The following is a 19,109-nucleotide window of genomic DNA, read 5'->3' as shown; positions in this document are numbered from 1 at the left end:
ATGTGATAATTTACTTTATTAACCCGGTTAATAATGGTATGCAAATTTGCAAGGTCTCTAGGTAATGTGTGGCTGGTGATGGGTCATTTGCTTACAAGCCAACAAGACCCGTGCGTAACGTTTTCAAAGATTTGTTTAAAATGCGTGACGTCAAACTAATCTGTGTTAATCGTGATGACATCATATTATCGATGGCGGCGACTTTAGTACTGTGTTTTACTAAAACAATTAATTAAAATGTTATTTTAGAAGTGTTATAGGATAAATAGAATTCGCTACTCGTGTTTTTTAATATGTAAAATATCAACCTCGTCTAATTAACATAGACTCGGTTGATATTTTCCATATTAAAAAATACTCGTGACGAATTCTCTCTCTCTCTCTCTCTCTCTCTCTCTCTCTCTCTCTCTCTCTCTCTCTCTCTCTCTCTCTCTCTCTCTCTCTCTCTTTATATGTATATATATATATATATATATATATATATATATATATATATATATATATATATATATTATAGTAAAGTACTTTTAGAACGAACACACTTATAACAAACTACCGGTTAGAACGAACTGATTGCAAAGTCCCAATTATCCACCCTATATATTAGTAATAAATTTTAATGTATAGAACGAACTATGTATAGCGAATTAATTGTTAAAACGAAAAAAAAAATTGGTCAAAATTGTGAATTTCAGTGTAAATTAGAGCATATACAGCGAACCGATCATAATTGTTTTGTATCTGATTTGTATCTTTTCAGTCAGTAGCATTAACGGCAATGCATCAAAAATTACTATAGTGATCAGTCAGGTAACGTCCGCGTGAATTTACGTAGTCGATTAGCAACAATTAAGGGAGTAATGTATTGGACAATTAATGGTATGATCTCATTTCCCTGCTATTGTTCACTTATATATATATATTAAATGGCTATGTAATAAAATTAAGTACATAACACGTATCATTGATTGAACGACGTCGTTGACTCATACTAACCCCATTATGCTGCTTTTTTTCGTAGTATATACCAGTCGGGTCAGCTCCGTAGCAGGCGTTGAACCAGAAACCGCCCCTGTGATAAACAGCACACTGCGATTCACTGTTGTCGTTGTCGCGGTCAAAGGTGCTGAAAGGCATGTTATTTTGTCTCCTCATGGAGCTGGAATTCAATAAAACAGTCATCATTATTTCAATGTTTATGTAGTTAAATTGGGTAGCATCTTAATCAGTGAACGTCAGATTTCAAAATATATTTTGTTATATGTGGCAAGCATCTTAATCAGTGGACGTCAGATTTCAAAATATATATAGTTATATATGGTAGCATCTTAATCAGCGAGCGTCAGATTTCAAAATATATTTTGTTATATGTGGCAAGCATCTTAACCAGTGAACGTCAGATTTCAAAAAAATATATAGTTATATATGGCAGCATCTTAACCAGTGAACGTCAGATTAAATAATATATATAGTTATATATGGCAGCATTTTAATCAGTGAACGTCAGATAGCAACATATTATTAGTTACGGGGTTTTTTGACAGGGCGTACTGGATTGTACGCCCCTCCAAAATCTGTATTTCCTTAGGCACAGACGAAGGAAATACAGATTTTGGAGCGACGTACAATCCCGTACACCCTGTCAAAATAACCCCAAAAAACACCCAAAAAAACTTTTAGATCTGTTTTTATAAGTAAACAAAAATTACACTGACACTCAAACTATTAAACAAAATGCACACACATTTTGAGTTTGAGTTTAATAAGATAACATAACATCAAATTCCTCAAAATAGTTTAGAATATTTTGGTCAACAAGGATTCCGGGTGGTTTTACCCTGATATCATTTCGAAGCTTGTATCGCAAAGGGACACAACTCATAGCCCCTTATTATCTTGCGTGTTTTAAACGTTTATGATTATGTTGTAATCGTATCGTGAAAACAAAACTGAACACCCACAGCCGAACAAAAATATGTGTCGTGTTGCATTAACTTGTGGAACCTGTAAAAAGCATGTCAAGTTATTACTTGAAATATGTTCGTTATAATTAGCACAAGTTCTAACACGGCAACTGATTACACAATGCTATATTCTAGCATTAGCTTTTAATACACGAAAAACAACAATATAGCAAATATTTTTGCCAAACGTGCTCAAGAAATCTTCAAAATAACAGTAAAAATAAAATTGTGGTATTCCCATTCATAATGAGTTCAAAACTGTTAACAAATTTAATCAGTGAGGCATGTTGGAGAAAATTTCGTCGATCTCATCCGCTGTTTGTATTTTCGTACAACCAGTTGAGCAAGTCACGTGACATTTCACACACCCCGGCAAAATCTGTATTTCCCCACAAATCCTGTATTTTCCCGCAAATAACACTGTGTACTTGTGGTATGCATTGGCTATTAACCAATCAAAATGCATGAAATTTATCTAAAAGGTAACATATGTTGTTATATGTTGCAGCATCTTAATCAGTGAACGTCAGATTTCAAAATGTATGTAGTTATATGTTGCAGCATCTTAATCAGTGAACGTCAGATTTCAAAATACATGTTGTTATATTCGGCAGCATCTTAATCAGTAAAAAGTTAGATTTCAAAATACATATAGGCCTAGTTATACTGGGCAGCATCTTAAGTCCAGTTTCCATAAAATATGTAACACGTGACGAAAACTGATGCTGATTGTCACGGTATTTGACTTTTCATCTTTATTCGTGTTTTCTTGAACTGGCTTCCACGACGTCCGCGTCTGGGGCAGACTTTATCACGGTTTTTGTGACTTTTCTTTTACCATAATTCTGTGTTTGTTTGCGACACAGTATGTGCTATAACCATGTTTGTTTATAATTCACAATGGAATGTTTTATATGTATTTGTAACCCTTTCCCTTACGCTTCTTTGGGTAAAATGATTAGTTCCTTACTTTACGGGTTTTTATATAAACCACAGATGCGTTTTATTGCCAGCTTTCTAATGCATCTAATAAAACAATTATCGGGTTAGCGAGTAGATAGTTATAGGAGATTTAGTGATGTTAACTAACACAAAATGACCGTCGGGTAATCTTGGATACGTCTAAAAATGGTGGCTCCAGTGACGTCCATACTACTTCCATTAGACCAATCGGATAGCGAGTTGGCTGGGGTATATAACGTTTGGCACTCAGTTTTTGAGGAGATCAGTACATTTTGGAAGTGCCCAAAAGGCATGTAGGTTATTTCGATGGGGTATCCCCCCTCTGGAGTTGGATATTTTTTTCTTTGTGTCACTTGTTCGAATGGATGGATATACACAGCGGGGTATGGTAAGATACATTTAGTTCTTGCGTTTGCCTGGTATTTGTTGACAATGTAATGTTATAATTGTGTCTTATTTCGAATCCCGATGTGCAATCGAAATGGAAACCACCGTAAGATAACCTCCAAAATGTTTTATCATAAATTGTAGAAGGTTAAATTATATTGATCTTTTGGTTATATAGGTATAGTTAGGCTATCCATGTGATTTTAACCTGACCTAAAACCCTTTGGCCATATTTGCATAACTACCCCCAGTGTAAGTTATTTGCAAGTTATTGTAGTTGTTAGATCGTTAAGAATTTAGGGTTTGATAGATATTCCCCTCCCCCTTGGAGTTATGACTGATCTTTCCAGGGATGTTCTCTTTATTAGATAGATATGTATCTGACTAACTTAGTATAATTAAATTATACTTGAGTGTAATATTGTTTTATACAGATGTCATAAATAAATAATTATAATATAATTAGTGTTGGTGTTGTTATTTTAGTGGATATTAGAGATTGTGGATAGTTTTATCATTAACTAAGCAATTACTTTTCTTACTGAATTAAACCTTCCTGCGTCGTGGCCAGACAGACATTATGTCATACTCCTAGACTGAAACGTAGTTATACAGCTGGCCCCGTTACACTGATCAACACAGACCAAGAGCATGTTATGGGGACCCAATCGAACCCAGTGGTAAAGACCGACGCTGATCGACACAAACCAAGAACATGATATGGGACCCCAGTCGAAGCCAGTGGTAAAGACAGACGCTGGTCGACAGAGACCAAGAACATGATATGGGACCCCAGTCGAATCCAGTGGTAAAGACTGACGCTGATCGACACAGACCAAGAACAATGTTATGGGACCCCAGTCGAACCCAGTGGTAAAGACTGACGCTGATCGAGCGTTAGGACTTCTGAGCATCGGCGACTCATATTGCAAGACACACTTATATAGTTTGTGGTGGGGTTCGGGAATTTTTTTTTCAATATGTTTTTGTGGGAGCATGAATAGACCACTATCCTACCCACCCCGACCCCATCCCATAAACGTTTCTCGCCATAATCGAGAGACCCCTCCTGAATTAATTACTTCTCCGAAACCCATCTCCGGCATCCCCGCTGTAGTTTCCGACGTGGATGGTGTACTTGTTCGCCTCGTCGTCCACGTGTAAGCTGTCGTACAAGGCGTAGGCGTGATTACCCTCCCAATCCCACATATCGACCCGCATCTCGACATCCTGCAGAAATGACAACAAGGGTTAGGAAAATATCCACTGATATTGGTAACGCCACATATATTCATATAACATAATATTGACGGTCTGTCTAAATAACAACTAGGGTTAGGAAAATATTCATTGATATTGATGACGACACAGCATACTGTAGATCTTGAAATTAATGCGATCATAATATTATTAATGCGATAAATGCGAGTTCGTGTTATTTGCATTAATAATATGACACATTTATTTCTATGTTTTGTCTATGTGTCCCACGTTATTAAAACAAAATTAAACAAAGATTAACATTCTAATACCTGTATATTTATAAAACACAACTGAAAAACAATTCATTGTAGGCTGGACTGACTAATTGTCAAATGAAATAAAATAAAATATAATACATTTACAAACTGGAGCACAATCCATCTTAGTCCAGCGAGATGATAGCAATGTTTATTGCGACTATGGTTTTCAAGGCGTGTATTTGTGGGGGAATGTGTGTGTGTGTGTGGGGGGGGGGGGGGGGGGGGGGGGGGGGTGCAACGTATTAGTGACATAGGATGTTAAATACTCAAAGACATGTACGTCTCAGGTCACAACATAATTATATTCAAAAATATTCATAAATATATTCATGAATATTTTTTTCAGAGGTGTCGTCATGTCAGAAATAATGTTAAGACATATGTGATGACTAGAATTTACATAGACTTCAGTATACGTAGAACCATAAAGAGGTATCTTCTCTTTTTATAAATTTTAATTCAATTATTACGAGAGCACATGCACCTAAGGATACTATATATATATATATATATACATATAATAATAACTTGGATATATTATACTTTGACTTCCAGGGTTTATTTACATACAATACTGTTTCGTACAGGTCGCGATGTTTGTGCGAACCTGCACTCTTCAGTGCATAGACCAGAGTGATTTGTATAGAACATTAATTACGGCAACGTGTCTCTTCTAATCATGTTAAATTACTCAAGAGGTATTTGTCTTTGTGTCTACATTTGCTGACCAGTTCGTTTCGCTTATTCAAGGACTAACGGCGTAATTAATGTTCTATACAAATCACTCTGGTCTATGCACTGAAGAGTGCAGGTTCGCACAAACATCGCGACCTGTACGAAACAGTATTGTATGTAAATAAACCATGGAAGTCAAAGTATAATATATTCAAGTTATTATTATATGTGTAACCGCTCTACTGTAACAGTATAGAGCACTCTAGTGGCACACCGATAACAAGCTTCATTTGAATATATATATATATATATATATATATATATATATACACACACACACACACACACACACACACACACATACACACACACACACACAAACATACATATATATATATATATATATATATATATATATATATATATATATATATATATATATATATATATATATATAAAGTACTCTTATAACAAACTGCAAGGGACCAGAAACATCGGTTCGTTATAGCAGTAGTTCGTTGTAAACATTTACAGACGTTAGCCATTTTCATTCAGGAAGTCGACCATTTTGGATTTTTTAAATTTAAACACCATAAATACGAAAATTAGTGGGGTAGGGTTTTTTATGTTTCATTTATTATCTCCAATAGAAGCAAATATGCAAATAAATAGCACATGTTGAATCAAATGAGTATTCAGTCAGTCACGTTTTGAAACAAAATTGTTTATTTTCGTCTGCTTAGTGAGTGTTAGTCTTATAGCCTGTATGGCTGTAGCGATGTCGGCAGTCGAATGAAACACAGGCATAGCTATATCAACTTTACTTTGGAAGAACAGTGTTATCATGTCCGTCATGATTGCACGTCTACCGAATACTGTTCAACATTTCATAGTATTTGTGTTGCCTACCTTCCAAACAAAATATCTGGTGATTTAACACTAATTACAATGGCTCTGTAGTGAGTTGCATGTGTCAGTCTGATTGTTGGATACCGGCACTGAAACAAGCACACAGTAGTAGTGAAAGTGAGAACAGACAGGTTCATTGCTCAATGCATTCACTCTACTACGTAAAGACAAGCGAATATGTATATGTGTTTGCCTTTGTGATTTTAAATACAAGTGTGTAACAAATACCCTGACGAAACTGAAACTGTCCCTGGACTCTCTACTGGAATATGATATATGGAGGAACCGAACTGTTATGCTAATGTCTTGTTTATCTAATCATTTACCAATGATTCTATATCATGTTTTCATGTCTATCATTGTAATGTACTTATGTAAATATTGTTTTCAGTTATATTATGAAAATTGGCACACTAAACGTAAACGGTTTCGTTGATAGTGCCACAAAACGCTCCCTTATCTTTAATTTATTCTCTGAACAAAAATTAGACATAATATGTTTACAAGAAACTCATTTTAACGATAACGATAATTTAACTGAGTTTTTCAAAGATTTTAAAGGTCAATATTTTGTAAATTCTTCAGAAAACGGGCGTAAATCAGGGGTCGCAATTTTATTTAAAGCTGGGTTTAATGTTTCTGTGATTAAAACTCGTATAGATAACGATGGGAGAACACTTAGCAAGCTGTAATCAGTTTTTCGTGGCAGACCACAACAATCGAACCGTGACGGATCGCATTGTCTGTGGAGACTTCAATTGTATTGACGATGTACTGACTGACCGCTCGGAACAAAAGACACCGACGCTACGGACAACCGTAGGTCCACGAGAATTCAACACTGTTGAGCAAGCCAGGATACGGGTAAGGTTAACAGCCATGGTTTCAAACTTCTTGATTTGTGCAAACATAATAATATATATATCCTCAATGGTAGATGCGGAAAAGATACAAAATATAGGCGCAGTCACCAGTAAAGATTGTAGTTTGATTGATTATGTTATTGGTACTCACCACATGTTTAAATCTGTCATTGACTTTGAAGTGTGTAATTTTGACCCACTCTTTTCAGATATCCACTGTGCAGTTGTACTTACCTGTAAGATTCAGACAGACCGTGACATACAAACTAAACATAACCAATGTGTAAATGACGAGTTGGAGTCAATTAATATCCGTAAATGGAACGCCAATAACAGTGAAGAATGTATTAGCAATATCAATACAAACTTACTTCAATCACTATCGGTAATTCTCGATGATGAATCTATCAGTATCCCAACACGTGTAAACCAAACAGTCGACACGCTGAACAAGCTATTTTTAGACTCAGCCAACTTAACATTCGGCCACGTGCCGACACGTAAACATAGATCTGGCACGTCTCCAGATAATAAGCGACCCTGGTTCAGTAAACGGTGTAATCTTCTACGAACAAAATATTTTGAGGCAAAAAAATGTTCTCGAAACATAAAACTATAGCAAATAAAATGAATTTAACAAACGCAAGTAAATGTTATAAGAAATATATATTTAAATCTTATTCTCATTACAAATTTAAAACAGAGCAGAACATGAGGCTATTAAAAACAAATGACCCCAAAGAATTCTATAACATATTTAAAGAGACAAAAAGCAGGACAGAAAGTGTACCACCGGTTGAAGATTTCTTTAATTATTTCAGCGAATTAAATAAGGACCTATCGGCCTATACAGTGCCCGACATAAATATTGATGATCTCGTAGACCAAGTAAGCAACGATGATATCATAAATGGAAGATTCAGCGAGGACGAAATACTCAAATCAATAAAACAACTAAAAAACAATAAAGCAGCAGGTGTAGATAAAATAATTAACGAATATATTAAATCGACAGCCCACTTATTGCTCCCATTCTATGTTAAACTCTTTAATATACTTTTAGACCATAGTGTGTATCCAGAAAAATGGCTGACTGGAATAATTATACCAATCTTTAAATATAAAGGTAGTAGTTCATCCCCTGAAAACTATCGACCAATTATATTACTATGTTGCTGTTCAAAGTTATTTACAACAGTATTAAATAACCGGTTAACTACTTTTATTGAAGAAAACGATGTTATGAGCGAAGCCCAGACTGCTTTCCGCAGAGGTTATTCGACTATAGATCACTTATTTACACTTCATTCACTAATTGATATCTTGAAAAAAAGGAAAATGAAACTACATTGCGCATTTGTGGATTTTGAAAAAGCTTTCGATATGATCCCAAGAGCACATCTATGGCACAAATTACTAGAAAATAACATAAATGGTAAATTCTTTAGAATCATATATCAAATGTATCAAGGTATAAAATCATTAATATTTGTAAATAACAAGAAATCACCATTATTCACATGCCATAATGGTGTACGTCAAGGTGAAAATTTATCCCCGATTTTATTTTCCCTGTATCTAAATGATCTAGAAAACTATTTACTTAACCACGGTTGCGAAGGTGTTTCTTCCATCGCAAATAATAAAAATAACACACTAGACATTGGAATACATCTTATTTGCTTATTGTACGCTGACGATACTGCTTTACTAGCAACAAGTGCGGTCAATTTACAACACACGTTAAATATATTCGATCAATATTGTAATATATGGAAACTTAAAATAAATACTACAAAAACAAAAGTCTTAATTTTTAATGGAAATTCTAAAGATTATAAATATACTTTTAAGACTGGAAAAACTACTCTCGAAAATGTCAAAGAATACAAATATTTAGGTGCCATTTTTACTAAACTAAATAAATTCAAAAATACTAAGATTAGACTTAAACAACAGGCGACAAAGGCTATGTATTTCGTTCTGGCAAAAGCAAAAGATCGTCATCTATCAATAGAATGTAAACTCAAAATGTTTGACTCGATGGATCTGCTAATATTATTATATGGATGTGAAATATGGGGATTCGAAAACAACGACATCTATAACTCTGTTCAAATCAATTTTATTAGACATATTCTCCCTGTGAAAAAAGCTACCCCAATTTGCATGTTATATGGTGAACTTGGTAGAATGCCAGTCGAGTTGTCTATCCACAAAAGATTAATTTGTTATTGGGCACGAGTTATCTCGGGGAAACAATCTAAACTATCTCTATTATTATACAAATCAATGATGAGAGACCATATTAGCAATGGAACTAACTATAACTGGATTACTGTTGTTAAAAATATTTTAGATTATCTAGGAATGAGTAATATATGGCTATCACAAACCTTTCTATCGGTAAAATGGCTATCACAACAAATTAGCATACGACAAAACGACCAGTATTTACAAACATGGAAAAATAATATTTCAGAATCATCGAGAGGTAAAACCTACGAATATTTCAAAGACCAACTAAATTTTGAAAATTATCTTAATATTATTCCTGAAAAATTATGGACTGTTATGATAAAATTTAGGACTTCTAACCATTATTTACCTGTTGAGACTGGACATTGGAATACAGTTCTATTAGAAGATAGACTTTGTACTATTTGTGATGAAAACGACATAAGAGACGAATTTCATTATTTATTTGTATGTAGTTTTTTCAATAATACCCGGAAAGAATGTTTACGTCCATATTATTATATACGACCAAATATATATAAATTTAGAGAACTTATGAGCAGTAAAAGAATAAGCACACTAAAAAAATTAGCCAAATTCATGAATATAATTTTTCAAGTATTTAAACGCCCATAACAACAATACCCAACAACAACCACAATTACCATACATTAACCAGTTAATGAAACTAAAGGTCAACATAGAACTACACTTGATATATTTTAAATCATATTACATTATTTTATGTCTTATTGTTATTTTATGAAAATCTTATTTTTATTATTATTATTATTATTTATTTATTTTATTTATACCTATATATTGTAATACCAATAATTATAAAGTACACAGTTGTAACTGAATTTTTTTGAATAATTATAATTTTAAAATATACCTCTACTTTGTTACATCACAGAATGCATCTATATGGTTAATACACATATCTCTATAATGTAATATCATGTATTTATATTATTAATACACATATCTTTATAATGTAATGTAATGTCATGTATTTGTATTTGTATTCATATATGTACGAAGCAATGTATCCTTCTGTTAACCATCTTGTCAAAATCAGAATATGTATGTTCCTCTTACGCCGTTGCATAACGGCCTGAGTGTAATAAAGTTCTGTTCTGTTCTGTTCTGTTTGTGAAAGCTACGACCTGCATGACTCTTTCACAAATATCAATCCAGACAAACAATCATTCACTCATCTCAGCGAAGCTCACAAAACATATACACGCATTGATAAAATCTTCTTGTCAATTAATTCGCTGGACGACCTGAAACAAACAGGTCAGGTCAGGTCAGGTCAAGTCATAGGGTTTTACGTGCACATTCAGAACAAGCTGTTGTAGCGCACGCCTGTCCATGACAGGAAATGTGGGGAGGGGAAAGGAGGGACCGCCTGCACTGGCAGGTGCAAGGGAGCACCAGCAGCCCGATCAAATCGATAGTAGGCGGTGGGGGTGGTGGTGGTGCTATGGAATTTTGAATGGAGCAATTAATTCCAAAGAGAAAGGGTGCGCAATTTTGTTTCAGGAAATTTGGCGCAATTTTGAATGGTCGGTCGAAAGGTAATTGGCAGCGCTAATGAATGAATGCTTGTTTGGACAGAACTTGTTAGTTATAAAACAATTACGAAAGGGCCTGGCTTGTGGGTAGTTAATAATAGCATTTTAAAAGATAAATCTTATACAGAATTAGTCAACAAATTCTGGGAAACTTGACGATTAAAAAACGGTGATTATAATAATTTATTAATTTTGTGGGATTTAGGTAAAAAGATAATTAAAACTTTAACTATTGATTATTGTAGGGAGAAACGTAGGGCAGAACGGAGGTACATAAAAGACTTCAAACACATTGAACAGCATTTAACACAATTAGCAGAACAGGAACAGTTGGATGATGACGTAGAATTAATTAGGGTACAGAATACAATTAGAGAGTATGAACAAAAACAATCACAGGGAGCTAGAATCAGGGCTAAAGTTGAGGAAATTGAACAAGGTGAACGATGCACGTCTTATTTTGTTAACTTAGAAACACAAAAAGCTAATAATAAGTTTATGCATTCTTTATTAACTGACGACGGGAAATTAATTGAATCACAAGAAGATATTCTAAAAGAGACAACTAATTTGTATAAACATTTGTATTAATCAGAAAGGACGGACACTTTGGCACAAGACTATTTGTTAAACAATTTGACAAAGACTATAACTGACGAAGACAGGGATTCAATTGAAGGGGAGATAACTTTTGAGGAAACTTTAATCGCTATTAAATACTTTGCCAATGAGAAATCACCGGGATGTGATGGATTGGCGGCAGAGTTTTATCGAACCTTTTTCAGCGTAATTGGCAACGACTTAGTCGACGTTATTAATGACGGCTTCAAAAAAGGGGAGTTAAGTGTAACCAAGCGCCATGGTGTCATTGTCTTAATTTGGAAGGGGAACGACAAAAGACTCTTTAAAAACTGGCGACCGATTTCCTTATTAAATTGTGATTACAAAATTATTACTAAAATTTTCGCTTCAAGAGTTCGGGACAATTTACCAAATATTATACATCCAAACCAAAAATGTTGTATTAAAGGCCGATCAATTCATGGCGGAGCGGCACTGATAAGGGATTAAATAGATTTTGTTAACTACAATGATCTTCCAGGTTTAATTATTTCATTAGATCAAACAAAAGTTTATGACAGGTGGAATGGGATTTTCTTTTTAAAGTGTTACGAAAATTTAACTTTGCGCCTAACTTTATAAACATGATAAAAACGTGTTATACCAATATTGAATCGTGTGTTAAAGTTAACGGGTACACTTCTATCACAGGGAATCAGACAGGGTTGCCCAATCAGCACTCTTTTGTATATTTTAGTCGCAGAAACTTTAGTGGAAGCTGTTCGGGTGGAGTCGGAAATTAATGGAATTAAATTACCAGATGGTCTCGAAAGTAAATGGGTAGGATATTCTGACGACGGAAACGCAACACTTTCAGATTTTAATTTAGTAAAGAAATTATTTTTACTTCTAGAAATTTATGAACGTGCATCAGGAGCTAAAGTCAATCTCGAAAAAACTCAAGGGCTTTTAATGGGTACACTTAGGTACGAGAAAGACACTCCACTTGATATAAGATGGACCAATAAAAAAATCAAAATACTTGGTTTTTATTTCGGCAATATTGATGTTTCTAAAGATAACTGGGAGCCAAAAATAGCAAAAATTAAATTACTTTTAAATATTTAGAGTAAACGAAAAGTAACATACTACATGGTAAGGTAACTGTTGTAAACTCAATGGCTACCAGCGGAATTTGGTATTTTTCAAACGTAATCGAACTACCAGAAATATATGCTAAACAAATTGACATAATGATTTCAGACTTTATTTGGTCTTATAGAAAACATTGTATATCACAATAGCAACTTCAACTACGTAAGGGGTTAGGTGGGTTGGGAGTTGTAAATGTTCGGTTAAAAATTAAAGCTCAAAAAATTAGATTCATAACAGGGCTACTCAGCTTAGAGGGGGGTGGGCTTTGAACATCACTAGCCGATCACTTTTTAGGCCAGTATAAAAATTTAAATATCGAAAGACACGCTTTAAAATGTAACATTATCAACAGAAAACAGTATTTTAGATCAATGCCGAACATTTACATGCAAATGTTACTAGCTTGGACGGACATGCACTTAAAACGTGACACAGACAGTGTTCAGCAAATCTTGGACGAACCTCTACACGACAATAAGCACATACCACAAAACACGACTAAGAGCAGACTGATAGGAGCACGATTATTTTTAGTTAGGGACATTTGGGACATACGGACGAAATACTTTCGACAGCTGGATGTCCTAACATCCAGCGCGATTTTTCGCTGACATTACACAAACATAAAGGACAATTATCCTCGCCAATGGCTACGGACTCTACAAACCGCAGACCATGATGATGGTGAGTTAGAAGCCATCTTTCTACTAGAAACCGACGAGACGCTCGCCGACGTACAGTTTGCGACCACGAAGGACTTGTATACGGTCATGCTAACGAAAACATAAAGACGTATTGTGCAAGCCCAAATGGGGGAAAACGTTTGGTGAAAACTTAATTTGGAAACATTTTTGGAAAACCATTCATTCTGGGTTAACGGAAAATTGGGATTTTGATCTAATTTACAAAATAACGTCATTGCAGTAAGGAAACACCTTTGTGGTTGGAAGATTGTGTCCTCGCCAGTGTCTTGAATGCAATGACGTCCACACAGTCTTACACGCCATTTTCCACTGCCCGAACAATTTATTAACGATGTGGAATATCTTTTTCAAAAACGTTTTGGATCTAATTTAAAATTAAATGCATTTATAATTGTATTCGGTATTTCACATAAAGTTGGCAATAATGTGTCAAACTTGGGAATTTTTCTTTGGAGTAAAGTAATTAAAACAATTTGGGCCTCTCGTAAAATGCCAGAAGAAAATAAACCATGTAATGAAATGGCACTTTTCAAATGTTATGTCAAAAATCGTCTAACAACTGAATATTCTGCTGCAGTTGAGCAGCCACAGAGAAGAGAAACATTCTTAAAATATTGGTGTTACGAAGACATCCTTGCAACGTGCACGGATGCCTTCGAATTACAAATGTTATTATAAAATGAAGATGTTTCAAGTTAACCGGGTATAAAATTATTATTACTTTTAAATCATACACACGTATGATAATAATATCTTTTATTTTGTTCATGTTTCAAAACTGATTTTACCTGTTGTGACGGCACATGCTCTTAATTTCTTTTCGCCTGTGGCGATATTAATTGTTTTAGAAGGCCGTGTGCAGTTCCAAATTGCACTTAAGCCCAGATGGGCAACTTGTTACGTGATACCCTTGCGCGACGATCATCGAGCTTTTCTAATACACACCCATAGCAGGTGTGGAGGCCATGTGGCTAGTAGTTACGTAATATCTCCGGTAGTGCTGTTTATGGCAAGGGGATTGCTCACGGATGGCGACAGCCAGTCTGACGATCAGAGAAAAATATGCCGGCATGGTGGCTGTGGAAAATCCACATGATACGCGAGGTACCGCCTTGTACCCCCAGGCGATATTCGCTGTCTCTGAGAGTTTTGAATAAATAGCTAGGATTTTAGATATATCGAGGAGAACCAAAACGGAAGGCTACCCGGGAACGTTAGTCCGTTTGGACTTTGGTAAATATATTATTTCTGCTCTGTTGTATAACCTTGATGTGATTGATGTGACTTTAAATATTTTAATACTGTATTATACCAATATTCTTTAGACAGTGTCTTCGGTCATCTGACGAAGTAAATCGTAGACTTATTGTTCTAACATTATACGAGTATTTGGTAATATAAAGCTTAGCCAGTCATCCTAGAGGACCTAGGTAAACTGTAGGTTATTGTCTTTATTGTGATAGGTACCAGTATTAATTCTGTATTACAAGGTTATTGAATGAGTAGTTAGGGTTAATTAAAAATTAACCAGATAGGAATAGTGTTGTAATTCCTTTATTAATTAAGTTCCCCTGGAAGCGTTTCTCCATTATCACACGTGTGTGTGTTAGCGTTTCTCAATTATCACACGTTATTGAACGAGTAGTAAGGGTTAATTAAAAATTAACCAGTTAGGAATAGTGTTGTAATTCCTTTATTAATTAAGTTCCCCTGGAAGCGTTTGTCCATTATCACACGTGTGTGTGTTAGCGTTTCTCAATTATCACTCGTTATTGAGCGAGTAGTAAGGGTTAATTAAAAATTAACCAGTTAGGAATAGTGTTGTAATTCCTTTATTAATTAAGTTCCCCTGGAAGCGTTTCTCCATTATCGCACATGTGTGTGTTAGCGTTTCTCAATTATCACACGTGTGAGTGTTGTGTCACGGTGAAGTGATTAGCATATTGTGTAAACTAGACACCTAGAGATTAACTAATTAAGTGATCAGTTCTGGGTTGTTATTATTATTGTTGTTATTAATTAACTACTGCGGCAGTTCATTTGTCAGCGTAGACGAGCCATACTAGGGTTTAACCGCCCGTTACAGAGAGATCTAATAGATATACAGTTAGGAGAGATATTCTGATAACCATGTTTCATTCAGTTACGGGTATTATAGGATCCCCGTGACACCTGTATATATATATTAAATTTTATTTCAATGAGACCCGGTTAATTTCGTCAAAAAATTCGTTTATTGTATACAGAATGTGTGGCGTTGTTTTGTAAATAAATGGTGTACCCGGCATGTTCGGGTGTGCCCGAAACATAAAAAAGACCCCAAAAAAGGACAAGCGGATGCTATCTACCGGCCTCGGAGGCGTCGTGGCTAAGCCATCGGACGTCAGGCTGGTAGGTACCAGTGTTGCGAAATATAAATATATATATATGGTGTTTTAGTCTTGCTATTCTAAGTTGATTACCTTTGCTGCCGTGAACTTGTGTAGAAGCTCATTTCCCAACCAGAAATCTCCTTTGAGCTTGCCGAATCCGTTCTTGTAGTCTTCCCACGACCTGTAGAAGTCGACACCACCCTGGACCCGCCTGTGTATCAATATGTTAATTTGAATTATCTTTAAAATTAAATGTTCGCTGGTGCCGAACTACGAGACTATCTATCAAATCTAATGCTGATTTATCTTAATAATTTAACAATTAAATATGCACTGGTGTGACCCACGACACTAACTAACTGATGTACTGCTGAAGTTGACACTACACTGAAGGTGCCTGTTAATTTGATATATTTGCAATATGATCAGCATCAACCCAGTTAGTAACTGTTCACCTGACTCAAGGTGTTAACAATTGTTGGTAGTAGTGACATTAGTAGGTGATTGTAGGTGCCTGAAGTAAGCATCGAACACTCTCCACGATGGTATGTCAAAGGCTGCTGTATGTGCTGTTCAGTCTGTTCTAAAGCGCATCTTAAAGACCCAGTGGACAAGAAAATCTAGCAGATTTTGTTGAAATGTGTGTAATTGAGCAGACGATGATTTATTAATCAATGAGCTCTAGTAGTGTCATTAAACTTTAGTCATCTGTAGTGGTCAGACTAAGCTCACAATAAAAACTCGTTCGAAATCGCAGGTGTGTGGAACAGATGACCAAAAAAGACAACTACATATCGCAAATGCATATCCAGACACCAGAGCCTTTGATATATATGTCATGGTGCACTGGCTGGAAAGATAAATAGCCCAATGAGCACAACAATTCCACACCGACCGCCCATCAGGCGAGTGTTTTACAACTGGACTACGCCCCGCACCTTGGATATACAAGGGCTGGGATGTGGAAGATGACAGCAAAAGGACGTGCCACAGGTACAGGCTCCCCCCCCCCCCCTGTATATACAAGGACTGGGATGTGGATGATGACAGCAAAAGGATGTGCCACAGGTACGCCCTGCCTCTTGGATATACAAGGACTGGGATGTGGAAGATGACAGCAAAAGGACGTGCCACAGGTACAGCCTCCCCCCTGGATATACAAGGACTGGGATGTGGATGATGACAACAAAATGATGTTTCACAGGTACGCCCCGGTCCTTGGATATACAAGGACTGGGATGTGGATGATGACAGCAAAATGATGTGCCAGATATATATCTCGCTCCTTGGATACACAAGAACTGTTGATGTGGAAGATAACAGCAAAAGGATCTGTCAGATCTAGGTCCCCCCCCCCCCCCCCTCCCCTGGATATACAAAACCTGGGATGTGGAAGATGACAGCAAAAGGGAAGGAAGAAAATGCTTTATTTAACGACACTACACACATTTTATATACGGTTATATGGCGTCGGACATATGGTTAAGGACCACAAAGATACTTAGACAGGAAACCCGCTGTCGCCACTTCATGGGCTACTATTTTCAATTAGCAGCAAGGGATCCTTTATATGCACCATCCCATAGACAGGATAGCACATACCACGACCTTTGATGTACCTGTCGTGGTGCACTAGCTGGAGCGAGAAATAGCCTAATGGGCCCACCGACGGGGATCGATCATAAACCGCTTTACCACTAGGCTACGTCTCGCTCCACAGCAAAAGGGAAGGACTGAAATGGAATTTTAAGGAGAAAAAGTAGATAGAAAAATGGGATAATAAGAATAATAATAAGAAGAAGAAGAAGACGACGAAGAAGATGATGAAGGACAACAACAACAAAAACAAGAACAAAAACAAAAACAATAATAACAATAATGATAACACCATTATCTCGGTATCCATATCATGTACATAAATTATGTTTACAAGTAATACGCTAAATCGAAAAGAAATATGGGTAAAATATAATTAAAACTTTAGTTAACATCACAATGTTGTCATGATTCTCAGACAGACAACTAGCATACAATGTCATCTTCATACCTGACGAAGGTCAGCCAGCCGCCATTGTCCGTGGTCATGTCACACCTGACGTCCACCTGACCCCCGCCTGGTGAATCGATCGTGTACGTGCCGTCACTGCTCTGGTTCTGGCGTGCTTCACATCCCAGCAGTCGGTAATCGGTTCTACCAGCACATACATAGAAATATTTTGGAAAATAATGTGCTCATTTTTTAATTGATTCCTCATGTATATTTGTTTTAATTTAACTATTTAGAGAAATCCAATTTCATTAATTTTCTTACCGGCGAACGTTATTCTTAGACACCGTGTAACTATACTCGTTATCTCTGTAAAACGAATCACCACCACAGTATAATTTGCAAAATTTACCCGCTATATAATCTTTGAGCAAAACATTTTCAATAGCAATTTTCAATTCCCCACTGTTTCAAAAAAGGGAATTGTTTTTGCAGGAAGATACAGTGACGTCATTCCATTACCGACGTCATATATATATATATATATATATATATATATATATATATATATATATATATATATACAGACACACACATACACACACATACACGCACACGCACGCGCACACACACACGCACACACACACACACACACACACACACGCACCTGCAAAAGTGTTGTTAACATATACGTACCTGCTGGTGGTGGCGTCGTGGTGGTATGTGTTGGTGTCGTGGTAGTAGGTGTTGTTGACGTGGTGGTAGGTGTTGTTGACGTGGTGGTAGGTGTTGGTGTCGTGGTGGTAGGTGTTGGTGTCGTGGTAGTAGTTGTTGATGTCGTGGTGGTAGGTGTTGTTGACGTGGTGGTAGGTGTTGGTGTCGTGGTAGTAGGTGTTGTTGACGTGGTGGTAGGTGTTGGTGTCGTGGTAGTAGATGTCGTTGACGTGGTGGTAGGTGTTGTTGACGTGGTGGTAGGTGGTGGTGACAGACATTGGGCCAATTCATTCTTTAACGTTACTATTTTTTCTGACAAGGACTTAATTCTGGAATAAACAAAAACAAATATATGCTCCGTTATATATACTTATTTTTAAAAAGTAATCATTTATAAAATTCAATCATACGCAACTGAATTTACATTTTCTGATAAAGTGTGTACTTTATAAAATTTCATCATACACAATTGATTTAAAATTGTCTTATAAACTGACACTGCACACGTTTTCTC

At 36.0% G+C, this 19,109-nt stretch overlaps 1 protein-coding gene across 1 annotated transcript; it reads right to left on the bottom strand.

Moving 5' to 3' along the window:
• Positions 1–1,020: 1,020 nt before the first annotated feature.
• LOC121377908 (fibrinogen-like protein A) lies at positions 1,021–18,675 on the bottom strand (the record flags this gene model as incomplete). Its single annotated transcript, XM_041506005.1, has 5 exons — positions 1,021–1,159; positions 4,397–4,544; positions 15,985–16,105; positions 17,942–18,085; positions 18,578–18,675. Coding segments are annotated over 5 exons (519 nt in total), but the record flags the coding sequence as incomplete, so codon positions are not given.
• Between the last annotated feature and the right edge of the window lie 434 nt (positions 18,676–19,109).

Source organism: Gigantopelta aegis, chromosome 7 (genome assembly GCF_016097555.1).
Source record: "Gigantopelta aegis isolate Gae_Host chromosome 7, Gae_host_genome, whole genome shotgun sequence".
NCBI classification, from domain to species: domain Eukaryota; kingdom Metazoa; phylum Mollusca; class Gastropoda; order Neomphalida; family Peltospiridae; genus Gigantopelta; species Gigantopelta aegis.
The sequence above is the reverse complement of the archived record's forward strand: the minus strand, read 5'-3'. Positions and strand labels throughout refer to the sequence as shown.